At 36.4% G+C, this 26,606-nt stretch overlaps 1 protein-coding gene across 1 annotated transcript in view; it reads right to left on the bottom strand.

Moving 5' to 3' along the window:
- Positions 1-26,606, bottom strand: part of LOC106637631 (uncharacterized) — a 91,682-nt gene that overhangs the window by 2,620 nt on the left and 62,456 nt on the right. Inside the window, exons 9-16 of the mRNA XM_089595910.1 lie at positions 23,817-24,174; positions 22,368-22,568; positions 21,193-21,717; positions 18,209-18,493; positions 17,825-18,122; positions 13,561-13,827; positions 1,030-1,439; positions 181-366 (exon numbers count right to left, since the gene is read on the bottom strand). Of these exons, the coding sequence (XP_089452036.1) occupies positions 181-366; positions 1,030-1,439; positions 13,561-13,827; positions 17,825-18,122; positions 18,209-18,493; positions 21,193-21,717; positions 22,368-22,568; positions 23,817-24,174 (2,530 nt within the window). The remainder of the gene's footprint in view (positions 1-180; positions 367-1,029; positions 1,440-13,560; positions 13,828-17,824; positions 18,123-18,208; positions 18,494-21,192; positions 21,718-22,367; positions 22,569-23,816; positions 24,175-26,606) is intronic.

Genomic DNA, 26,606 nt, shown 5'->3' with positions numbered 1-26,606 from the left:
ATGACACTTGAATTTTTGAAGTATAGGTATGTAGGTTAAAATTCAATTCAGGAGGTCATGCGTGGTATTGAGATTGAAAGACCTTTGGTTTCTATAAGTAATACTGTTAATACTGAGAATGAAATTTCTAGTAAAAGCTAGATTTCAAACTCCTATTGTTCAAACTAGTCATTTTTTTACCTTATTATTTCTTTCCACTGCCTCGTGGATAAACGTACACCAGCGAGTCGTGGCCTCAGCCGAGTCGGCTGCGAGATGTAGCGTCGGAGCTCCGTGCTTTCTGATGGCAAAACTATGCGCTCGTGTTTCGTGAGTCAAGTCCACGTCGTACTTGAGAAGCATCACTGCTCCCAGTGGTTGCGCATCCTGAAATACAAAAAAACTTTATGTTGTTGATTTTCTTATTGTCGGCTTTGCTATTTTCAGCAGGAAATATTCACGTTTTTACTCTCACTAAAGATAAAAAATAAATTTAACTCTTTTTATCAAGAATGAAGCTATGCTCAACTTTTTCCGTAGAAAAAAGTGTTTTGCCAACAATAACAGTGCAAGAATAAAAAAATCCGGTGATTGTGAACATAAATACAAGAAAATTTTTTTCCATGCCACTTATAAAAATCCAGACCATTCAGGCCCAAAGCTTCCACATTGACTTTGTGCTCTTGAACGCAGTCGTTAAATTCCCGCGTAAAAAATTTTAAGGTTGGCCAAACTTGCGCAAAAGCTCATGTGGCCAACGTTTGGCCAAACTTTGGCCCAGTTTAGGCAATGAGAAAATCCCAAACTTGGATTTTTGTTGGAATATTTGACTCAAGTTTAGCAAATGTTCTTCCAAACGTCTAAAAAATTAATTTGTTGCGTCAGTATAGTAGTTGGTCTGCATATATGACTTACGAAACATATTGAGTCCAAGTTTGGGATTTTCTCATTGCCCAAGCTTGGCCAAAGGTTAGCCACATGAACTTTGGCGAAAGTTAAGCCAAACGTTAAAATTTTTACGCGGGTTATCGACATAGAGTGAGCCCTCACCGTGTCAGTCTTGTAGTAATAAAGGCAGTTGTCGCGGCGCAAGGCAAACCAGCGGCGCACCCACTTGTCGGCTGAGCGAGCCTTTCGCCACAGGTAGCCCGAGTGGAGGGCTGGCTCGGGCTTGCAGGCCTCCTTGTTGCTGGCCTGGGGCGCGAGGACGTTGCAGGTACGGGCAACCTCGAGCTCGAGCACGTCGGGTCCAGAGTGTGCTAGCCGCACGACTTCCGAGTGCGACGCTTCGAGGACGTTCTTGCCGTTGACGGAGATCACGATGTCGCCGACCTCAAGGCCCGAGTTCTCGGCTGGTGTGTCGGGCTCTATCGCAGACACGACCAGTGGCTTTGAGCCGTGAATGCGAAAGCCAAATTCACCACCAGCTTCGCGTCTCACGATCACCCGCTTGTCGCTCTCTGAAGTAGACAAACATATGGATTGTACTGTTTGATATCCTTTAAGTCGAACATACTCAAGTTTTTTTAATGTTAAAACAATTTAATTTTTTACGAGTTTACTTTTTTACTCGCAGTAATGGTTGATTTAATATAACTGTATAACTTAAGTTTTATGATAACGCAACTACCTCAAAACAAAAGGAAATAATTTACTTAAACACTAAAAAGTTGTTAAAAGAGATGATAATTTGAAACATCAGTGAGAAAGATAACAGTTAAACTATTATTAAAAATATTGTAATCAGATGACAATTAAAAATTTGAAAACCGCGAAAGCTCGACCGTAAGGTGTATTAATCAAAACTTTCTACTCATTTGGCCTTACGTAACTGAATTTTTAAATAATTTTTTGTTCTTGTATACTATACTTTACTCTCTGTATTTCTGAAGATTACTCCTAATCTTCTTGAAATAAATTTTTCTTTGATCCCTATTTTAAAAAAATGTTTAAATTAAAATCTTCTGGTTTCCCCTAGAAAATGCTTTTTTCAAATCGATAAAGTACACGCATATTCTGCCTTCATTATTTCTTAACTTGTTCTTCATTATATTATTCAGTGCGAATGTATGATCTTCCGAACATTCACATATCCTCTCTAAATCTTGCTCAATTTTCATTCAATTTTTTATTTGATTCTATCCAATTATTTCTCATTCAGTTTGGTAATACATTCGTGTGTAACCAAATATCCTATAACTAAAAAATATCCTCCCTCAATTTCTGGCATTGTTTTCGTCTGCTACCTTGTGTATGAAGTATATCCATGTCACCTTCACCCTTTAATAAGCTCTGCTTTACTAAACACTTCGTCTAATCTTTTTGATATTTATCTGACTTCAATTTTTTTTAGAACTTGGTCCAATGTTAAAACACTTGACATAATGTCATCATGAAAATTTTTTTAAAATATTCGATGTGAAATGAGTTAGATGCTATAGTTTATCAGAAAATAATAGCTTTTCGCGATTTCAAGAATCCTTGCAGTGAACAATTTGCATCTATGCCATTATGCTTTAAATATTTTTGAAAATTTTTTATGGTGACCGTAATTTTATGGTGTCCTTAAATAACTAAATTTCCCAGAGAGTACAACAAGCTTTTGAAAATTAAATTTGGATGAAAAATCAAAAAGATTCCTGTCTTTTTTAAGTGCGATTGTAAAATTTAGAATTATACACAAATGCAAAGTAGTAAGTTTTATAAAATAATTTGTTCTATCTTATAAAGTACCCCTTTCTCGAACCACACTATTTATTTATTATTGTATTACAACATACAACTAATGGTAGCTTGGGAGCTGTATTTCGATTCTACGGTATCTCGTTGCATTCAAGCAATAGCTAATTTATCAAAGAATTCAAATACATCGTTAGACAAAGTAATTGGAGTAATGAGCACTTGTAGGAATATGGATATTTTAAAGAGCAAACTCCCGATAATTCCGAAACACCACATATACAGTATGATGTGATGTATCATTTGGTCGGTGTTTTAGACTGATTTATTGCATTCAATTAAGTTTCAAGGCCCGACGAACAGAAAATATTGTGACATTAGCTTAAAAAATAATATAAAGTTTTTCTCTAGTTCAACGTCACTTACACCCACATCTATATCTGTATATATTCTAAGTCTAATAACTTTTTTTGTAAAAATTTAAGGATATTTCGAATTCTTCTCCATAAAATATCCTAAACCAACAAGATTTAGTTTTTGAGACACATAAAATCAAATTAAAAAACAACCAATCGATCAAATTGAAATTTGCTTTTCCAACGGTAATATAGGTAACAAGGAATTTGAAAAAATATGCCACGATTCATTTCGATTGGTCAAGAGAATTCCAAAATATGACAAACTACACACATACACACCCAGCCAGAAACCTAAGCCTGAGTACTCTATTTCTACCCTCAACTGTAGGAATAATATCTACATAATGTTATCTCAACATAAAATGCTTTGTCTATTAAAAAATTTCTCTATGACAAAGCAAAACTACTCTACAATTGTAGAACTCATGGTATTAATTGCATGAAAAATTTTAGTCAATTCAGATGTAGTTTAAGCACTAACTTGACGCGAAAAAATTGTCGAGTCTGCCCTGTGGCTTGTCAGAAACCTCTTCCTTTAACGCAAAATTGCACATTGTGCATTTTAACGATACAAAACCTGCAATGCAATGGATTCAACATTACAGCCGCAACTTACTATCATTTAATGTTTTCGAATTTCCAAACGGTGTATGCTAAATGAAATACTTAATGGCAAACAAATTTTGTTTCAATACTAGAAGGCGATTAATTTATAAATTATCGGTTCTGACATTACGTCATAAAGACAATATCAAAGTCCGTCCTCAAGTTTTAAACATAATACACCTGATGCGTTTCATAGTACAAAACGAGTGCTGGTAACGTGTTCGAGAATAGCTCTGTAAAAGGGGCAAAAAATTATGATTGTATGTCAAGTGAACTCGTGGCAATAAAATAGTTCCAAGGATAGCGGATTACCGAGAAAATCATTGAAACAAAGGTCTAGGCGAAGCAAGTGTAGACAGTCGGTGAGCGCAAAGGCGTCCCAATGGTTGGTCCACGCGCAAGCTCGATTTCCAAGGGCGCGAGAGCCGATCGAGCGAGTCAAGTTTAAAGCTTGGTATCGAAGTAGGCCTCTGCCGAAAACACGTGCTCGTTCCGTCGTGTGTTTGCCCGTCGGTCGTATGAGCACACGAGAGGCGACTGCACGTGGCTGCCAATACCGCAGCCTAGCGGTAAGTAGCAGTGGCCACCTTTGGCTTTGAATTCGAGCATCAAATTAGGCCCGAGTTTATTAGGCAAATTATCACGCTTGGCTTGCAGGGGGTGCCAAATTGAAGGGCAACTGCTCTAATGTTTCTCCGTATGCACATACAGCTAAACGATTCATGACCATCGACTAGTTTGTTGGTTGGAGGTTTTTTTGATGGGGGTTGGTTGATGAACTCTTGTTTGTACCAAAGTTGATACTGCCGTTTATTTTAAATGAACTTTAGTTGAGAAAAAAGTCGACTTTACGGAAGATTCAGATAGGTTGAACCTACTTACATTCAAAAAAGTGCAGCTAAAATGTAACAAAAAAATTTTTATACTGCTAAGTTTATTCAAAAAGCTTGCAATCTTTTTTCTTAAAAAAAAATTTATATATATATATATATATATATATATATATAAAGTAGGAGAAGTCTCAATGTTTGTTGATAAAAATTTTATGAAGTCTAGGCCCACCGAAAAAATAGCTTACAACAGACAATGCTTACTTGTTTCCCGTGTATTAGCTAATGAGTATCTTCCAGCTTTGTTTACATTAATTCGATTATTCAAAATCCCTATAACGACTTAATTTTCTTTGGAACGTATTTATTTTTGTACCAAGTTATCAGTAAAAATTTTACATTTTATTTAAACATGTTTTTACCATATCGTTGTCCGAACAATTCGTAACTAAATTTTGTCCTTTCGTAAGAATTCGTGTTACATTACATGTTCTTGAAACTTTTTTTCTCGAAAATTTCTTGGTCAAAATATCCAAAAGAAAGCTTTTGTGCATTAATTACTCACTCAAAAACAATGGCTCTATAGATTTGGAACCAACCCTTTTAAGTACAGTCTGTCTATTTTGAGCTTTTAATTACTACAATGAAATGAGTTTACGTTAACCATGGCCAGTACTGTAATAATAGATAATAATCTGACAAATCTTAAATGTTATACATTAACTACAGTATAAATGAAAAATTTTTAATGTAACTGACTGAAGCTGTGGAAATTTTTAGCATTTTTATTAAATTTTTTTAATTATCTACTTTGAAAACAGTAAAACGTTTCTATGTGATAAAAGACATGCGATTCTTTAAAAGTTTATTAAGTTTTATATTACTACGGATACAGTAATTATAGGAAGTTTTGTTTAGAAATGTTAAGCAATATCGGGAGAAACAGAAAGAAAAAATAGTTTTGTGTTGAAAAAAAAATAAAATAAATGTGCATGGCAATAAACATATTTTATCATAAACAAAATATCCACGACACGTCTTATAAATTTTTTTTTTGATTGATTATGTAATTGAAAACAAATCTGTGAAAATGGTAATGTAAAAAAAACTGCTTTTATCGAAAAATATCTTACTTGTACATAAAAATTTGTATAAATTAAAAAAAAATCGTTTTGATTTTTAAATAAAATTATCGATGTAGCCACAACATTCCATTTATTTATAAAAAAAATTGTACCTACTCGAGTAGATTCAGATGAAAGACCTGCAATTGATATTTGAGTCAAGTTGCCTTTGAAATAAAAAAAGGTTGCATTATCCATGTCAATTAGAAAAGTTTTGTTATGATATTCGCGTCAATAAGTTATTGAACTACCAGTAACATTTTTTTCTTCAATCAGCTAGTACAGTAAGTAGTTCTCCACAAATGCCGTGCATTTACAAAATTCATTAACCCAACATCAGGAAATTACTAAGCTCAATGTTATTTCATGTAACAGCTTGCTTTGTACAAATTACGGTTATAAGCCTGAAATCACGTTAATTATACAACTCACACAGTTCACTACCCTTGAATTACTCCTCTGTCCCCAAAAATCATTTGAGCCGTCGAATCACTGCTGACGAATGTATAGCACTACACCATAGCGACGGCACAACCTCGAAAATTGCCTTGCTGATTGAAATTCGCTATTTACTCCATCTCTATCCATACGATTGATCTGTGCTTAACTACCTAACGACGAATGCTTTCGCGTCGCGCACCACCACTGTTTGATTTCCATGCATCCTTGCTAACAAGTTTTCATCGATTCAGGCGCAATGCTCACATTATTTGTGTTGATTCGTGCACGTACGCGAGTACCATACTGTCGCAATGAGTATTAATTTGACGAGGTCATGTTTATCTCCTAGAAAACGGCTCTTCAAAAGGAGCACACAGAAAAAGTGCCGATTATCCTGTAACCGGCCACTTACTTGGTAGATTATTTGTATTTCAGCTGATAAGTTAAAAAAAGTAAATAAGAAATAATCGATAAGTAAAAAAAAAAAAGGTAAAATACAGACGCGTGCAATGCAGTGAGGAAAAATACTTGTCTCAGACTTAAAAAGTTGTGAGTAGAGTTGTAGATGTATGATACATATATATATATATATATATATATGTATACGCATACTTGACAGTCGAGGAGTTCGATTTTTCCGAGAAACAGGTTGAGGGTCTGCCAGTCTATTATACAGTAGGTACTATATGATGGCACTAATCTAGTTTTGTTTTATAACAAAAGTCTACAATGTACTGGGATGTATTTTAGGATGGGCTAAGGAGCTATTTGTTGCGTATCTTACTAATATATAAAGCAAAGTCGCTAAAACCGTTGTAATCGCTAACCGCGAAAACTACTAAACCGATTTTGCTGAAATTTTGCACACTGATTCATGATATTTCCTAGATGGTTTTAGTATAGTTTTTATCTTAAGAAATTTAATAACAATAGCAATAAATGAGCTCAAAGTTTTGCAAAAATACGCCAGCTTTTCACTTTAGTTCAGTAAAATCCGCTAGGTGGCGTCGACATAAAATCGGAGCTACCTGCAACATAATTAAATAAGTGTGGTTATAATACGCCGGAGCGTCTCGATAGTGATTGTAGTCGAACTTCGGCAGTTCAACGAGCTGTATAGAGAATGGAGATGATAGTCTTGCAGCTGGGAATCCCGGTTACGGGCGACACTTTTCTCTACGGGGGAAGGGACCTAGGTGTCCATTCACCCTGAATCTCGACAAGTGCGATAAAAAAAAAAAAATTAATTTCAACCGATGCCGTCTCTGCCCCAATATCAGGAGACATATCTATAGCCAGAGCACAATCTGCACCAACTCTTCAAAGTTGTGTGGTAGTCCCACCATCCCACCTGGTGCAGTTAGAGAATTTTTGGCTACAAATGTAAGCAAGGGAAAACAGCTCTGAGGGGCATGGGCAGCCATAACGGCTACCTTCTTGGTCGTCGTGTCCCCAACGCGCTTACCCACATGTTCCCGTCTAACGATGAGCGGTTGGTTATCCGGAAAACGACCCGAGACGAGATATTCTCTGGTCAGCGGCGTACCTTCCTCCATCATTGTCTCAGCACATCGAGACTCCCAGGGTAAGAATCAAGCATCCCGTAGCCAGCTCCTCATCATCAGGAATAATAATAAAGAATAGTCTGGAAGTTTCACCACTGGCGCTTTTTAGGGCCATTATAAGTATTTACGTTCCCTACTTAACCATCAATTTCATCGGTTCTTTTTAGGATCCACCTAAGTGTAAACTACCTTGCCAACAAATACATTTTTACTACCATTTCCGGAAGCAATTCGTCGACTAAAAGACTATATTAACTAAAGACGGGCACTATTAAACCAAGTCAGCCATTCACTAGCAGACGTCACCTGCCGAGTTGTTCTTCGCAAGGCTGGAAAACCCGGTGACCGACGACCCTATACTACCCTCTCGACTCTAAGCATTCAACCAGGAATCACTGATACTCTCCAAGGTCTGCTCTGGGCAAACCTATAACAGCTATGTAGGAAAAAAAACTTGAGCCAACGGAAAAGCCTCCACTGGACAAGTATCACTAACCAATCTCCCCTTCTAAGATCACCAAAACAACTGAATCTGCCAATAAAAAAGGTGCTTTAGACACTAACGTCTTCAACGTTATACCGGGAGACGTTGGGAAAGAGCACAACAACTAGCCCCAAAGCTTCAGACTTTGTAATTTTTCTCCCGATCAGTCTGAGTCTTCAACAGCAAGTCAGAGAAGATCACCCTGAGGTATCCAGGCAGTCACAATTGCTGTTAACTGCAGTCAAGAAAGAGTTAACTTAAGAAGCTCACCGGTCTTTTTTAGGGCCATCGGACGTCGAACTTCCTTGCCAACAAATATATTAGAACTTAACAAAGTTGACGGAAAACATCTTTTAGGGGTCACAAAAATTTTAAGCATGCCAAAAGTCGCAAGAGGGTGAATTGGAAGAAAAACTTCAAGCGTATCTAATAAATACAATTTTACTTAGGCGTCAAGAAACTGACGCAGAAAATTATCGTGATTGAAACGGCAGCGTCAAAATCGACAACTAAAGAGTCCATTACGTGAGAGATCAGCTTTTCATTGTACCCTCACAGCAATCTCTGAAATCTTTAAAGATCCTACTTCAGATTTTTTAATGAGTAGAAAATGTATTTGTGTTTTTGTGGCAATAAAAATGTAGGGTTTAAGGTCCAGGACTTTGTTGCTCTGGTAATAAAGTTGTGAGATATGAGAAAAAAAAATTTTTTTTTAATATAAATTTTTTGGGGGTTTAAAATCTTAACAGCTTTAAAAAATAGCCGTTTTCGTGAATTACACGGAAGAAACTGTAAATCAACGGCTTCTTATGGCCACCGATTATTTTATGGCATAAAGAACGCACGGTACTTTTCAGCATAATTATTTTTTTTAATTTTCACAACCCAATAACCTTATTATTTGACCAAATAAACTATATGGATTCCGAAAAAATATGTTTTTAATAAGAAGATTTTTGTTCCGAGATGTATCAGGAATATGTGTAAAATTTCTAACTGAAAATGTTTCACATTACATGTCAACACACTACGGTATTTTATTTAGTAAGTCTCGGGCGAAGCCGAGACGGGGGGCTGCTAGTGAGTATATAAATCTTGAATTAAAAAAAAGAGATTTTTTTTTTACTTCAAACAAAACTTTTTTTTACAGCAAATTTTCATCTGTAGTGCCGTCCTAATAGTTAAGAAGGCAAAAATGATCAGAAAAAGTGGTTTTTGGCCTTCTGATATAGAAAGTTGACACTTAAAACTATATCTTTGTATTAGATAGTTGTAGATCATCGAAAGATAAACTCTTAACATGATTTGTGAGTACACTACTGTAGTTGTTGAAGTTTGTGTTGGAGCTACTATTTTTGCTTTAACGATAAATTTATCAGTAGTGCTTAGTACATAAAAGTTCAGCCTTTTACATAAATTTAGGCACATGTTTTCGAAGGATTTTTATGCTACACATAATATCTGTGCAAAGCCTAAGTAGTTGTTGGATCATTATATTTCTTTCCAGTTCTAATTAAATGCAATGAGAAAAAAACAAGATAAAACTTACCATTAGTTCTGTAGGACAAATTAATTACTAATAGAAAATAATTTCCGTTAAACAATGTGTAAAATTATTTTAAATTTAATAAATAAATCTCAATACAAAAATAAAAAAACTTAAGCTTAGCTTTTATGGTATTTTCTTAAATCTGACTCTAATTAACAATTTTCGTAAGATAATTTGTCCAAAAAAATTACTATATACATTAAAATTCACAAAATCAAAAATAATGATGGTTTTATACGTAATAAAATACTGCTGTTAGGTACATATTGATGAATCAAAAACAATGTCTTGACCTTCCTAACTATTGAATACAGTGTTTTCTAACAATTAAAAAATAAGAACTAAAACTTATACATTACTTTTGTGTGAAATTAATCAATTATGAATCAAATGTAAATTAACCAAGCTATTACACTACTCGTATATTTATTATTAACATGCAAAACGTCCAAATACCCATATGGAAATCCTTTTTTTCTATTTTAAATTATGATGCTACATTGATTTTTTTCTATCGACAGTAGTAATCTACTAAGAAATATATTTTAAAGAGATTATTTTATTTAAAATGCAATAAAGAATATTATATTTCATGTAAAAAATAAAAAAAGTATAATTTTCTTTTGATCAATAACAATGGATGTAGTTTACAAGAAAATTGCTATCAAGAAACTTTCTGCTCATTCATTAACAACAATTTTTCAGGCAATTTAATAAAAACAATAATTTATCCATAAAATCTTTCCGAGCGAGACTTGATATTTAATTTAAACTCGAGAAGATGGTTTAAAATATCTAATAAAACATAAACTGCAATATTTAATACAAGCGTGTTTAGATTTAGGTACTGTCACTGTACATAAAAATTAATTGGTTGGTTGTCAAACTTAATTAAACTAAACATTTGTAATTCAAACTGCTTTTAGTTTGAGGTAATACTTGAATATTATTATTCATTGTAGTTATTATTTTCTTCAGAAATATTTGATTTTCAATTGAAATGTAAAATCATCGTCTGAATTATGTGCTTTAATTATGCACATTATTTACTTCAATTTGATGAGCTACGACATAAAAAATAACTTGAAAATTTTCTTACCACCGATGAAAATTATACCAATGTAACAAATCTACCAATTTTTTTGTCACTCTAAATCATGTACGCACACAAAAAACTAACTATTTGAATCAACTATGATAAAACATACATAAAAGATCTTAAATTATATTTTTTATGTCAACTACTCTAACAATTTTCTTATGCAATACAAAAATATTTGCCTATTTAATATATTTCTCAATAATGAGCGTTATTTCTAAAGATATTTGTATTACATTTGTTTAAAAAATCCTGATGCTTGCGACACGCACCACCAAATACAAAAACTACCATTGTACGACTTGGCAATCTCACACGCACCATATCAACCGACTCAGACAACAGAATATGATAATATTACCAAAAAAATTTTTACTGCCATTAGGTCGGTCAGATAAATAATAGAAAACACAATACTTTTAATTTTTTAACGTAAACAATAGCTGATGAAGATCCAACTGTTATAAGTTTGAAGTGACGTCACTGCGTATAGTAAAATGCTACATTTTCAATGCATGTAATCCTATGACACCACTTTATCAATAAAGTAACTTTGACACGCTCTATCTCTGTCAGTTTTTGTGTATGTAGAAGAAGAAGAAGTAAGAGTTAAATAATTTTTGACAATCCTAACTTTTGGTATTTTTTCAATGTACCTCGACTAATCATAATTCAACGTGAAGTAAATTCCCGATTATCGAGTCACAAAAGCAAAAAAAAAAAAAAAAAAAAAAAAAAAAAAAAAAAAAAAAAAAAAAAAACGATTCGTCAAATGGTCCTAAATTTCCATACGTACAACGAGTAACTTAGCTCACACCGCGCGCCACCATAAAATTCTCATGTGTACAAGTGCGCATCGTTACCAGAGGGCTTGAGCACTCCTAGCCTCGTGAGAGCCTGTCCCTCGGTACACCAGACGCGCAGCATCGACCTGAGCAGCTCCTCGAGGGAGCTCTTGAGGGTAGCTGGCCCGTCGGGCTTTTGCTTCGAGTCGCTGAATCCCGGCGACGGGCACTCGGTGCCCGCGGAGTCGCACACCATCACTCGTTCTCGCGTCACGACTACCTTGCAACCGCTAATAACAGTACAGCGAAAACCCTCCGGAAACTAAAACTCCCGCCACTCGAGTGCACGTCCACGCCGCTACTGCCGATGTTCTCGCCAACTGCGTCCGCCTACGGTCGCTCGCTAAGCGGTCACAGGCGCCACCGCTGTTCATTATATTTAGGTGCGTGCTTTCACGCGAGTTGCGCGAGTACTCGCTTATTTAAAGAACCGTAAAGGAGCCACCTCGGACTTTCCGCGAAATTATCGCTGTCCCTTCCTCACTTGTTTTATCGATTCGGGGGGGACACCCTCGAACCCTTTCGCAAGCGAGCGGAAGCGGTCGCTCAAACCCCCCCCCCCCTATGTGTATAAGGTCTGGAGGAGCGCCTCGAGTTTCATCGGGCAGTCTATCTCATTTCGAGTTTCACGAGCCAGAGCCAAATCGCTTTCGGGCTGTTGATGCAATTTTGGAGTCGATTCGGATTCAAAGTCAACCTTGACGTGTGCTCGTCTGTATAGGTGGTCACGCCTTTCCACCGGTCTGTTCATTGGAGATATTATCGTGATTCGGTGGTTGGATGCATATGGATTAGAAATACTCGGTCGGTTTGAGTTTGAATTAATTACGGTGTGTTATAGATCCATCAAATTTCGTTTGGGGTGAGTAAAGTTTTTTCGTGCGCTCAATGAAGCCCATCCCTCGCGATGGAAGAACGGAGGGAAAGCCGTTTCACGTGAGGTAGTACCCGAAATCACGCAAACTCGGCATCGCAGCTTCTCGAAGGTATAGCGAGGGAAGTACGAAAAGCGAGAAATGAAAGGAAAAAAGCAACAGAGTGAGGCCACGACCCAAATTTTCCTATACGCTGGATACGGATGCGCGTATATGCATCGCGGGGCGCTGTTAAAAATAATATGGGAATCGGAGAAATCCGGCGCCGTGTCCGCAAATAACCGTAGCCGAGATGAGCGTGGCTCGCGCCTCTGCACCAGCTCGCGGACGCGAAATATTATTACGGGGAGTCGGGCTGCTCGAGATATGAAAGAGCGTACATATGCCAAAGGCTGCTTACGCATGTGCGTGGATTGCTGTACTCGCGGTTCGAAAAGCTCTTTTTTGGTGGACTGTAAATTGGGCTGATGCTCTTTTTGTTGCGTCCACTACATGGACTGAGAAAGCTCGTGGGAGTTTTCAGCTTAGAAAACTAGACTTTTTTGTTTTCGAGGATTTAATCACGAAATATTTGTCAAACTGCATTTAAATCGAAAGTAAAACAGTACTTTCGATGGCATCAGTGGAATGTATTTTTTTTTTTACATTTAAAAAATACCGTTGATTCATAAAAAATCCAACCATTTATTTAAATCAGTCACCTACGTTGTAAATGTATTTTAGGTATGAGCGGCAGGCATATGAATTTAAAAATAGTACTCGCTCAGCTGCAACTGTCCGTGTCAAAGTCAAAAGATTAATTTTAGTGTCGTAATCTTTTTTTAGAAGAAATTTGTCTGCTACAAGACAGTTATGTTAGATAATACTCTTACGCTGTTAAAAATGCTTTTAATATTACAAAGTTTCGTGAAAATCTCTCAGTTATTACGTGAGTCAATGCAAGTTCCAATACAAATAATTGGATACAAGAGTTTCCGAACTAATTAACGATAAAAAAAAAAAAAAAATCTAAAGACCAAAATCTTTCATGTAAGCACTTCAATTGGCACAAAGTCATATGCTTACCAAACGATTTCGTCTGTATTCTCTTGTACATCTCGCCACTGCTCTTTCGGTGGACCATCCGGTGCGTGGTGGTCTGGTACTTTTTTCGGAACTGCCTCTCGCTCTCCGTGGATTCTTGCGAGCCCCGGCGTTCCTTCGGGCACTTCAGCTCATCGTCACCATCTCGGCTGTCTGGTCGGCTCCACACATGTCTCTCCTCGTACTCGCCGATGTAGATCCAGTCACCACTTGTGTATGGCTCTATGTAGGCGTCCTCGTCTTCTCGGCCTATTGAGGGATAGTATGGTAATCACAGAGAAATTTGACTTATGAGGAGTATAAGTACAGAAATCTAGTATTTTTTGAAGAAAGCAGAGAATTTGATTCATTATCCGTTGTTGATTAATTTCAGTCATAAAGAAAGTTTTTCTTTCAAGAAATGCATGTATATACGCTTATTCAACAGAAAAAGTTAAGTATCGAAAACATTGTACTCCGCTGAGTTTCAAAGATTGTGACCTGATTTTACAGTACATCTTGAAAGCCGGGAGAACATACCTAGAAAATAAGGAAAAGTTTGACAGCTCGCTGCTCTGCTTTCGAAATCAATAAATCAAGTGAATTCGAGAAGTTCTAGAAAGTTGTATATAGATTCATATTTCATGCAATGTTTTTGAATACTGTAGGTAAAAACGTATCGTAAAATGCGAATGTCTCTAGTTTTTCATACTTTTCTATCCTTGAGCTTTTCTCATTTACAAAACAATAAATTGATGTGCTCAAAATAATCAAACATCCATAACCGGGTATTTTTGGAAGTATGAGACATGCGAGTAACAACGATACCATCGTAAAAAGGAGAATTATTTCGAATGAAGCCTGTTTATTGATTATGTGATTGGTTAAGCTCAGATCACGTGGCTATATATATTCATTAGAATGCATTTCTGAGGCAAAATATTAATTTTCTAAATTTTTTTACCATTGGCGTTATTTAGAGAGATTCCGCCACCCACCCTTATGAATGTTTCTTAAGTTCTAAGAAATACGTAGAAAAAAAAATTATTTAAAATCGGGTGCTGTTTCCTAAGTTTTCTGTATTTTCCGGCTTATTTACTTTATTATACGGGTTTCTAACTACAAAGTCTAAATTTTAGCTTAATTTATTCTTCAAAAGTGAAAGAATTGGCTTTTACGAATCTTTTTGTGAGTATATAGCTATTTTTAATCTTATCTTACTAATATATAAAGCAAAGTCGCTAAAACCGTTGTAATCGCTAACCGCGAAAACTACTGAACCGATTTTGCTGAAATTTTGCACACTGATTTTTTTTTTTTTTTTTTTTTTTTATATTATAGTGCTCTACGTCCGGCTCCTTTTTAATAAGGGCACTACTATGGGCACTTAGCACTTGGGAAAGGGACAAGGAAAGGGATGGGAGGCCTCCCCATCACTGGGAGGGGGGTAGGGGGAATTAGGCAAATTTGCTGCGAGAAGGTCGCCTAAACCCTCCTCGAGGAGCATTGCGTGGTGAAAAAGCACATGTGAAAGACACAGAGGTACTTTGCCCATAAAAGTCGCACTGGCCGGGAATTGAACCACGGTCTCCCGCGTGCCAATCCACGACCTAGCCGACCGAGCCACCGCGCGCTCTTTGCACACTGATTCATGATACTTCCTAGATGGTTTTAGTATAGTTTTTATCTTAAAAAATTTAATAACAATAGCAATAAATGAGCTCAAAGTTTTGCAAAAATACGCCAGCTTTTCACTTTAGTTCAGTAAAATCCGCTAGGTAGCGTCGACATAAAATCGAAGCTACCTGCAACATAATTAAATAAGTGTGGTTATAAAAGGCCGGAGCGTATCGTTAGCTGTATAGTCGAGCTTCGGCAGCTCATGAAGCTGTTCAGAGAATGCTGGTGATAGTCCTGCAGCTGGGTATCCCGGTTACGGACGACACTCTTCTCTAAGGGGGAAGGAACCCAAGAGTCCCTTCACCCTGAATCTCGACGAGTGCGATCAAAGAAAAATAAATTAATTCCAACCGATGCCGTCTCTGCCAGAATGCCAGGAGACATATATAGCCAGAGCACAATCTGCACCAACTCTTCAGAGTTGTGTGGCAGTCCCACCATCCCACCTGGTGTAGTTAAAGAATTTGTGGCTACAAATGTAAGCAAGGGAAAACAGCTCTGAGGAGCACGGGAAGCCACAACGGCTACCTTCTTGGTAGTCGCGTCCCCAACGCGCTTACCCACATGTTCCCGTCTAAAGATGAGCAATTGAGCAGTTGGTTATCCGGGGAACGACCCGAGACGAGATATTCTTTGGTCAGCGGCGTATCTCCCTCCATCACAGTCTCCGTACATCGAGACTCCCAGGGTAAGAATCAAGCAACCCGTAGCCAGCTCTTCATCATCAGGAATAATAATAAAGAATAGCCTGGAAGTTTCACCACTGGCGCTTTTTAGGGCCATTATAAGTATTTACGTTCCCTACTTAACCATCAATTTCATCGGTTCTTTTTAGGGGCCACCTTAGTGTAAACTACCTTGCCAACAAATACATTTTTATTAGCATTTCCGGAAGCGATTCGTCAACTAAAAGACTATATTAACTAAAGACGGGCACTATTAAACCAAGTCAGCTATTCACTGGCAGACGTCACCTGCGGAGTTGTTCTTCGCAAGGCTGGAAAACCCGGTGACCGACGACCCTATACTACCCTCTCGACTTTAAGCATTCAACCAGGAATCACTGATCCTCTCTAAGGTCTGCGCTGGGCAAACCTATAACAGCTATAAAGGAAAAAAAAACTTGAGCCAACGGGACAGCCTCCACTGGACAAGTATCACTAACCAATCTCCCCATCTAAGATCACCAAAACAACTAAATCTGCAAAATAAAAAAGGTGCTTTAGACACCAACGTCTTTGACGTTATACCGGGAGACGTTGGGAAAGAGCACTACAACTAGCCCCAAAGCTTCGGACTTTGTAATTTTTCTCCTAATCAGTCTGGGTCTTCAACAGTAAGCCAGAGAAGATCACCCTGAGGTATCCAGGCAGTCACAATTGCTGTTAACTGCAGTCAAAAAAGAGTTAACTTAAGAAGCTCACCGGTCTTTTTTAGGGCCATCGGACGTCGAACTACCTTGCCAACAAATGTATTAAAATTAACAAAGTTGACTGAAAATAGCCTTTAGGGGTCATAAAAGTCGTAAGCATACCAATAGTCGCAAAAGGGTATATTGGAAAGAAAACCTCAAATGTATCTAATGAATACAATTTGAGGCGTCAAGAAACTGACGCAGAAAATTTATCGAGATTGAAACAGCAGCGTCAAAATCGTCAACTTAAGAGTCCATTACGTGAGAGATCAGCTTTTCATTGTACCCTTACAGCAATCTCTGAAATCTTTAAAGATCCTACTTTAGATTTTTTAATGAGTAGAAAACGTATTTGTGTTTTTGTGGCAATAAAAATGTTGGGTTTAAGGTCCAGGACTTTGTTGCTCTGGTAATAAAATTGTGAGATATGAGAAAAAACAATTTTTTTTTTAATATAAATTTTTTGGGGGTTTTAAATCTTAACAGCTTTAAAAAATAGCCCTTTTCGTGAATTACACAGAAGAAACCAAATCAACAACTTCTTATAGCCATCGATTATTTTATGGCATAAAGAACGCACAGTACTTTTCAGCATAATTATTTTTTTGAATTTGTACACCTTATTATTTGACCAAATAAACTATATGGATTCCGAAAAAATATGTTTTTAATAAGAAGATTTTTGTTCTGAGATGTATCGGAAATATGTGTAAAATTTTCTAACTAAAAATGTTTCACATTACGTGTCAACACACTACGGTGTTTTATTTAGTAAGTCTCGGGCGAAGCCGAGACGGGGGGCTGCTAGTTCAATAATATGACAAAGTAAATACAAGTAAATACCGTGCAATTAATATCGGTAGTATCCTTTAATGATATTCGGATAGTCCCTTAAATAAAGCTGTAATTGTTTATAAATAAAATAAAATTTATCTTTGATTCAACATTTATTTTATTGTACGTCATGTAACTCTAGTTAAACTGACCACAGTCAAATTTCAAACCTAATTTAACGAACTATTGGCATAACCAATGGACTTCATATCAAGCAATTAATTGAATGGCTTGTGATGGAATTTAATAGACACATTTTAAAATAACACTAAAAACAATTTTGCTAGAGGTGTCCTACCTTTGATCAATAAAAACAAAGTACGGCACAGTCCAACTCACCCGTCAAAATTTCCAGACTAGCATCGGTACTGCGGGCGTGGAGTCTTTTTCTGCTGAAATCTTCCCCATACCTACTGCTGGACTTGGCATCTCGCTCCTCAGATTTGGCTCGCACATCCGATCGTCCCATACTGCCTCGATGATGGCGCCGATCGCCACGGTCCTCCGATCTGTAGCGCTTATCAAATTTCTTGAACAATCGGTGACCTGGAGTATGCTTCGTCGAAGATGACGGTCTGTGACCAGCATCTGGTGAGTCTGCAAAACCAGCTGGTGGCTGGACGATTTCCTCTGGTACCTTGAACAGTCGGTACCCAGCTTGTATGAACTTTGCCCTGATGAATAAAAGTCAATTGGAGGGTGGAAAAACAAAATGACATAAACCTCTCGACCACAGTGATGGCAGTGGGCTTGGTCTACGGGTTGCTCCTCAACGCTGAAGAAAACACTATCACTGCCAGGGCTGACAGACCTTAAGCTTTCAGCTGACATTGCCTTAAGCCTCACTTCAGGGCTTGGTGACTTGCCAGCTGTGGGTGGCGAGTGTCCACTCTGACCGTAACGGCTTGTGTTGCCACCGGGGCTCAGTCGGCTACTCGAGCACACGTATTCCACTGCCTGGCGCGATCGCCGTCGAGGTAAGCTACCCGTCAGAGCTGCGTTCTTGTCCTTTTAGAGGAAATTTAGGATTGAATTCACCCTTGTGTCTTTAAAAACAGTTATTATTTTTTTCCTACGTTATAGTGGAACACGATAAGTATTTTAAACTTATTTTTAACATTTCAGCGAATTTAAATATTTGTATTCTTTCAGTTCTAATGCACGATTATAGGAATATGAACGTATTATTACTTAACGGAATAATAATTTTAAAGTGTTAGATATAACAGTTAATCATATAAAATAATAACGAACTAGTTTCCGCGATGATGTTGCGTCTATTGTTGTTTTTCGTTAAAACTCCCGTCAATTAAAAAAAATTTTAATTCCAAAAGTTCACTCTTTATGCGGTTAAATCATCATGATATAATTCATTTATTTGAGAAATAGAATATTAAATCAATTATTTAAAAAAAAAATTCTTTCTGGTTCCCCAGGACCATCCATGAAATATAGTTAACCTTTTCTCTTATCATATTATTACGCAAATATTTATGTGATATTTTTCGAATTGTATAATAATTATGTCTTATGTAAATTATACTATTAATGATAATAATAATTATTGTTATATGTATAAAAAAGAACAATAAAAAATACAGCGTGTTTAATAAAATTATTCATTACAGAATTATTTTCAACATATCTCAAACTGATTGCAAAATTTATCTTTTAAAACGCTTATTATGTAGCAATATCATGCAATTTTTAACTTTTCAATGGTGTTGCTTTATTACTTTGTTCACTTTTCAAAATAGAATAATTTTAAAATTGAAGTACAATTTGATAAATTAGTGAATTAAAATATAAAACTATTCAATTACTTCCAAATTTATACATAAATAATATTTGTAAGCTTTTTGCATTCATATACTATATAGTTAATACTTTATTATTGTGAGCGGCGAGCGAAATAAGGTAAAGCCCCATTTATATGTTCTAGTACAAATATTGTATCTACTAACAAATGGGCACCAAAAGCCAAAATGTATTAATCTGTCGTATGAATGCCGGATGAAATTAAGATATAAGCTAAATATTTTTAAAAGATTTTCTCGATCATTTATTCTGGTGGTATTGGTTTTGACCATTGTGATGAATACCATTTCGGAAGGTTGTACTTTATATCAAGGATGAGATATCTTTTTTATGCACGGAAGTAATCTGACCAGTATCATTACTGTTATATGTAAAAAAGAATGTGGTTAATTTTTAGTTAATATAATTCTTTCAAATAACTTTGAATTCCTGTATTTTGCAGGTACAACTAGACATGCTATTATAATTAATTCATGAGTACTTTCTATCGTTTTACGTATTACCATTAATTTTAGTATGAGTTAAATTTTTTTCCAACTTGACTAGTTAAATTTTTCTAATGTTTGAATGGATTTTAGGTTTATGTAATTTATGAGTTTTTTTTTAGTTTGTAAATAATCTATAGTTTTTTATAAATGGTAATAATGAACTGACATTGATTTTGAAAGAGGTTCAGGAAAAACTTTGTAATACGTCTGTATTGTCAATTTTTTAAATTGGAGATTTGTGTACTCATACCTATTTAGCAATTTGATCGCTCTATCTACAAAACGTGTAACACAAGCGTATGACTTCAGTTGTATTATTTAAATAAATTGTTTCGCTTTATTTAAAAACAATTTTTTTTTTGTTTTAAGTTACAGAAGAATATTTTTTTTTTTAATGAACATGTTAATGACTTATATAAGTAGAATAGGTGTATAAATAGTTTTATACTATTGGACAACATTTTAATAGAAATGTTAACATATTAAAAACATCAAGTCGTTTAATTTATCTCAGCTTTTATTAAATATCCACAACAACGACAATATTTATTTACGTAACAAGTGCGGGAAATCGTCCCGCACGAGCTGCGTACAAGTTTTTTCGCAATAAGTGTGCGGAAAATAGGTGTTTTCCGCACACTATTGCAAAAATTACATTTTGAATTGAGCTTGTTTGTTTGAGTATAGTTTCATATTATTATGGAAAATTTTCGAATAAGAAATCTCTAAAAAATTGGATATTCAAAACTTTATCGTAGCAAGGGTAAAAAAAAAATTAAGGACCTTGATGTTCCACTTTAAAACTGTAACCTCAGCATAGATTAGAATATCCGATACTCCTCCCATTTTTGTCAAACGAGAAAAGCTTAATAAATTTTTAAATAGTATTTAGACTTGTAGTTAGTCATGTTCCAATGACAACTACTTGATAATTCAAGTAGCTTACTCGTCAACGACTTATCTCATATCAGAGTGCTTTCATATATCAAACATTATATCAAGTACGTCCGATCCATTATGTTTACGGTGTTATATAATATTAAACATGAGAAAATTTAGTGCTTTAAAATTTGTATAAAAGATAATTATTTCTTAATCCAAGATTAAGTATGTTTCAAGTGAGTTGTACTTCAACTTTTTAGAACCATACGTTTGACATAAAAAACAAAAATCTACCGCAGCAAAAAATTTTCTCAAAGACTTTGCCCGTCCAGCACGAAGTAATCGCAAAACTATTGTCGTGACAAAGCAAGCGACAAGTGGTTAAGGGCGACAGAGCCAAGTAGGTCGTTGGTAGAGGAGAGCGAGTCGAGATCCAGAGGCAACGAGGGTGGTGAGACAAGTGTCTTGCGTGGTCGTAAAAGTGGAAAAAAAGAAAAAAAAAGGCGTAACATAGCCTACCTCATTGCTGCGCCGCCTGCCCGAGACGTGGGCACTACTCTTCCGACGAGGGCTTTCTCGGGACCTACGATGTCCGTGGTAATGTTGGTGGTGATGGTGCAAGTGGTAATGGTGGCTGCAACTCGAGTCGTCACTAGTTTGTACGTGACTCGGCTCCTCGTTAGCCACCCCTTCGTCCCTCGGAGGACTGCGGCCCTGCTGGGGTGGCTGCTGTGTCTGCTGCTGTCCGGGTGTAAGTGCCGGCTGGATATCGCTAATCGAGCGCCGCCGGTGATTGTTTCGATGGGGTGATCGCACGGCCGAGCTCTTGGTGCGTGAGCGATGTCTGGGTAATGGGCTCGTCGTAGACGTGGTCTCGTGCAGGCCTGTGGAGTCGGGCTCGGTGGTGCCAGACGGAGTTGGCTCCTGGCCGCCGGGAAAGTCGAGGCTGAAAGTCTTTTTCCGACGCCGGCGCTCTTCCTCCGTCCAGAGCTGCCGATCGGGCGGTGACTCGGCATAGCCACCCGACGATGAGTGATGGCTCTCCTATAAAATGGGCTTTTCTGTATGTTTGTTAATGTATGTTGCCAAGAATCGGGTGGCTTGTAGCTTTGTTGTGGTACGTGGTTTTTCATAACGATGACGGTGCGTTTTTTTTTTCAACGTGTCTACGATGCCTGAACAGAAAAAAGCTCGCGGAAAATATCCTCTACAAATGTGGGCTGTGATGCTTTTGAAATATCTTGCTGATGGGGCAGTTCAATTGACTAATGCACGTGAATGGGATAATCATTAGTTTATAAAATAAATTAAAAAATCACTTGTGATATGAAAACAAGTACAGAAAATGGGAAATAAAATAGCAATAGTCAAAGACACGAAGTAAAGAACCGATAAGAAAAAGGGCACGCAAATAAATCAGGTCTTTTGTGACTAGATCGACTTGCAAATAAATAAAGAAAAGTTCTCTTATATGTATGAGGGAAACACAAAGAGCATAATATGTTTATCTATACGGCCCCGAAATACTATTACAACGTGACAAGTTTAGTCGTGCCTCTAAAAAGATCTCAACATTTGGACACGCTCAAATGTTTAGAACAAACATCTGCGTGATTCTTTCTCAGGCGAGATCTTTGGTGCCAGTCTGGCTGATGACAAAAATTTGAGGGGAACAAAAGAAAATGTCAACTCACGTCAACGTCTTGCTCTGCGTGAGCTGTGGGCTTGAAACTGTCTTGCTCGGGCGTTGCATCCTCTAGATCGTAGCTTCCGGAGCTGCTGCTGGTGGTCGACCGCGCCGGTGATGGTGGCTGCTGCTGGCCACAGTAGGAAGAGTCTGTTTTGTCCTTGGGCACGGTTGGACTACTCGGCTCCTCGAGTCCGGCCTGGTCGAGCTTGGTCGTTTTTATGCAAGATATCGAGCTCTTGAAAAAATTCATGACCACGGAGGCTTATTTTTTTGGGGGGTTTTCGGGAAAAAATGTTGCTCTGCTTACGATGAAGAAAAGAAAAGCTTGGGATGTTTCAACGTAGGAAAACGCGTCTGGATGCTCGGGAAATGGAGATTTTTGTGAGCGCGGGAACGGAAGAGTACAAGTTGCTCATGCGCGGATCAATTACTTTACACTTGACTTTTTTTCTTTCTTGCGGTAAAATTGTGTATGCGCCGTGCATTTGCGCTCTCGTGGTTATTTCGCAAATTTCAAACACATGCGCGTTTGTATAAGACATTACACCTTGTAAAGTTCCCAAGGGACCGAGTTGCAGTAGTTTTTAGCCACTAGGTAGAATGCATGGAAATAATGTTGTAGCAAAATATGTTTATAAAATTGCAGCAGAAAAGATAGTTATTATTCATTTGATTAAAATGAAATTGTTAGCTTGCCGAGTGATAACTTTCTGTTCTGAATGTAAATGAGAACAAAGTGAATGATATATATAAAGGTAAAATGATTTATACCATTATTAACTTAATTTAATTTATAAAATACAGGTTTTTAGGAAAAAACGATTCTAGTGATTTTGAAAGAAATAATGTATGAAAAACATCGAATCACTGTACTTTACGTATGATAAAAATCATCAACGAGTGACAGTTCATGAAGAAATTTGACGCAAATGTCTGAGAATTCAAATATGTTTATAACTAACTAGGCATTTATTCATTTTATTTTATTTTATAATTTTCGAATTCATATTCAAACTGCAATCAGCCTTTGCCATCAATCTTCAAAGCGTTCAAGCTTGGAAGAAGATTGAATTTAAAAATGTATTTTAACAGGCAGCAAGAATTGTTTTCTTTTTTTTGAGACCTTTTATTCTTTTTATGTGAAAGTAATCTAACAAGTTTAAAAAGTAAGTAAAATAGATCGCAGTGATTTGAATAGCAAGTAACTTTTAAAAAATTCTGATGCTAAAATGTATGAGCTTTCCATAATGCGAAGCTTACACATCAAACACACTTACAGACTGATTTATTGAAGTAACAATTTGTTCACTGCCAATATAAATTATTAACTATTAACAAATCTATACCAAAGTACCGGAGGAAATTATGTGCTACCAGTAAAGAAATTGGCGTCTCTTTATTTTGAGCGATACTTAGAAAAATCACCAAATAAACAAAGAGGGTCTATAGATACCTCGCTTCGAGCCAAACTGTAGACTGAGCTGGCGCTTTCAAAGGAGCTGCCTTCCGCAGTAGTGGCAGTGGCTGAGGCGGGTGCGGAAGGTCCCGCAGGCAGGTAAGGCGACCTCGTGAGTGAGCTTGTGGTGCCGCCCGTGGTCGTTGTGGTCCCGATATCCGTCGATGTGTTGGCAGTGATATAATCGTCGGTCGTTGAGGTCTCGCTTATGTCGGTTGTACCGCTACGACTCAGTCCAAACTCACTTGATGACTGCGAGTGGGGTTGCGACAGTGACGTCTTTTCCTGTTGTTGGTGTGAACCTGGGCTCCGCCTGAGATAGCCGATGCGGGGCCGGACGTTTGTCGTCTCATTGCTTTTGCCAACAGTGATACTTTGAGAAATGTACCTCGGAAATTTATTAGAGATCTCCAGCTCTAACTCAACACGGAATCAGAACTCAATTATGTTTGTTAACCTTAGTCGATATTTCTGGTCTAACCAAGCGTACAATAAATTTTAACTTAGCTATATTTCGGAGATAACGTTTTATCGTCAATGAAGTCAGAAACGTTTACATTTTTAAAATGTAACTTTGTTAAGTGCATAAATTTAAATTAGTAAGCAATTTGTTACAACAATAGAAATATATTTAGATGTACAACTACTATGTGAGAGATGTATGATGCGGATACGATAGAAATAAGGTGGATGTCCCAGTACTCGCTCACTTAAGCTGACGAAATGTCCCAATAGTCGGTCACTTTTTTTCTTTTATGGGCCTTCGTTATATTTTTAATTGGGTTTATATATTAACTTGTTTTGAAAGAGTAATTGCTTAGTGTCTGAATAGCTACCCGATTTATATATGTTTTGAAAATTTATGGTGAAAAATTCAGCCAGATGACCGACTATTGGGACATGACCGAGTACTGGGACATCGACCTTACCAAAATTAAAATAGTTATAAGCACAAATTTGTAGTGAATGCTTCAGGATATTCCAGCCTCCAATTGTCAATAATATTGAACCAATAAACATAAGCATGTACTAATAAATAATTGAAATCATGCAGAATCCGTTTTTATATTTCTAACTAGAAAAAAAGTTTTAGGTATTTGGAATGAAAATTAGCTCTTTTCACATTTTTGCTTACCGATAAATTCCAACTCATAATAAAAGTGTCAAAGGTATAACGAGTATACAGGTTTTATAAATTAAAACTTTAACTTTCCAATGCCATGGTTGAAAAAAAAAATAGGTAATTGGATTCAAAGTTAAGATAACTGCAAAAAAGGTAAAATACAGTGTTCATTTTCAGTAGTACAAGAAAAGTTGGGCAGCCATATTGCATATGTAATTTGGCAGAAAATTTACCAATTGAAATACGGAAGGAGATCAAAATTTAAGTAATTAGTGGTGTATTCAACATTTTTATGAATACAATTAGTTGTATAGTATTGTTACGTACGATATCATATAACTATGTGTCCATGTGCCGTTTTAGGTGGAGGAGGAGACAGAAGTAAGAGACCGGGGAGATTAGCTAAAGACACCAGAGCAAAAAAGATTGAACCCGTGACACGCGCTACTGCTGTCAAATAATAGAGTAAAATAAAGTATTGATTGAGTACCAATATCTTTTGTTTATTTATAGACTGAGAAAAAAAATAATACCACTTTTGAAACTGTTTTGACAATATTGAATATACAAGAAAGTATAATAATTTTTTGAATTTTAGTAAATGGCCTAAAACTCACTGGCTAATCAATATCATCAGAATAAAGTGTAAAAATCAAGATAGATAAGGGGGGTAACAGTAACTTTATCACTCAAACGATTTTTTCACTCAAATTTTGTGAATCGAAAGGTACTAAGAAAAAAATATCCGTACGAAAAATTAAGGTCACTAGACTACTCCTGATAAGTGTGATTGGTCTGAACGTGTTTTTCATTTTTTTTTTCTTAAATTTTTTGGCCCAGTATGCAAAAATATAATTTTCCGCTCTCGGGTGGTTTTGGGAGGCTGGTACTTCCTCGGGTGAAAAAGCAGTTTTCCGGAACTTGTTCGAAAAGTCTCCTTTACGAACCTTGTTATGTCCCTCGCCTTCGGCTCGGGCCGCAAACCTCTCGGTTCGCAAACAGAGACTTTTCAAACTCGTAGGAAAACTACCATTTTCAGAGACGTTTCAATTGTTTAGCAAATTCTAGAAAGAGCCTTTTTTTGTGTGTGATTGCATAAAAATTTTTCCAATAAAACATACACTTTGTTTGTATGATCATCAATGTTTCAGATTTAAAAAAATTCAAAAAAAGTCAAAATATTTAATAATGGTATTGTTAAAGTTTTTGTGTTATGTCACTATTGAAAATGCAAAAAAAGCTTTGTTAAACCTTTGTTAAGTATAAAGTTTTGAGAATTATTTTAAGGAGCTTTGTTATTGTTATTTGTTCTAATAATCTTGCACACAAATGCCTAGAATCTATTTATTTATATTATTACAGATTTCCTTAGATTCTTAAAGAATGTGCGGCAGATAAAAAAAATGAAAACTGGTGTTTTCAACGTTTTTTTTTTGCTTTGCAACTACTAAAAATGTAAAAAAAAGGCGCTTAAGACACTTTATTATTATCAGTTTTTGGAAATTATTTCAAGAAGGATAGCTCAGAAAAATTTTATGGTGTAACAAAAAAATGAATTTATTGTTAAAATAAGTTCTGTCACACTACTTGGAAAAGTATATTTACTAGAATTTTTGTCAAATTTCAAACGTTTTTAAAAATTTAAATTAAGCATAAGACGTTAA

This window comes from Copidosoma floridanum, unplaced genomic scaffold, assembly GCF_036245765.1.
Source record: "Copidosoma floridanum isolate Cflo_tuat_1 unplaced genomic scaffold, Cflo_Japanese_pri ptg000029l, whole genome shotgun sequence".
NCBI classification, from domain to species: Eukaryota; Metazoa; Arthropoda; class Insecta; order Hymenoptera; family Encyrtidae; genus Copidosoma; species Copidosoma floridanum.
Note: the sequence above shows the minus strand (reverse complement) of the source record. Positions and strands in the feature narration are given on the sequence as shown.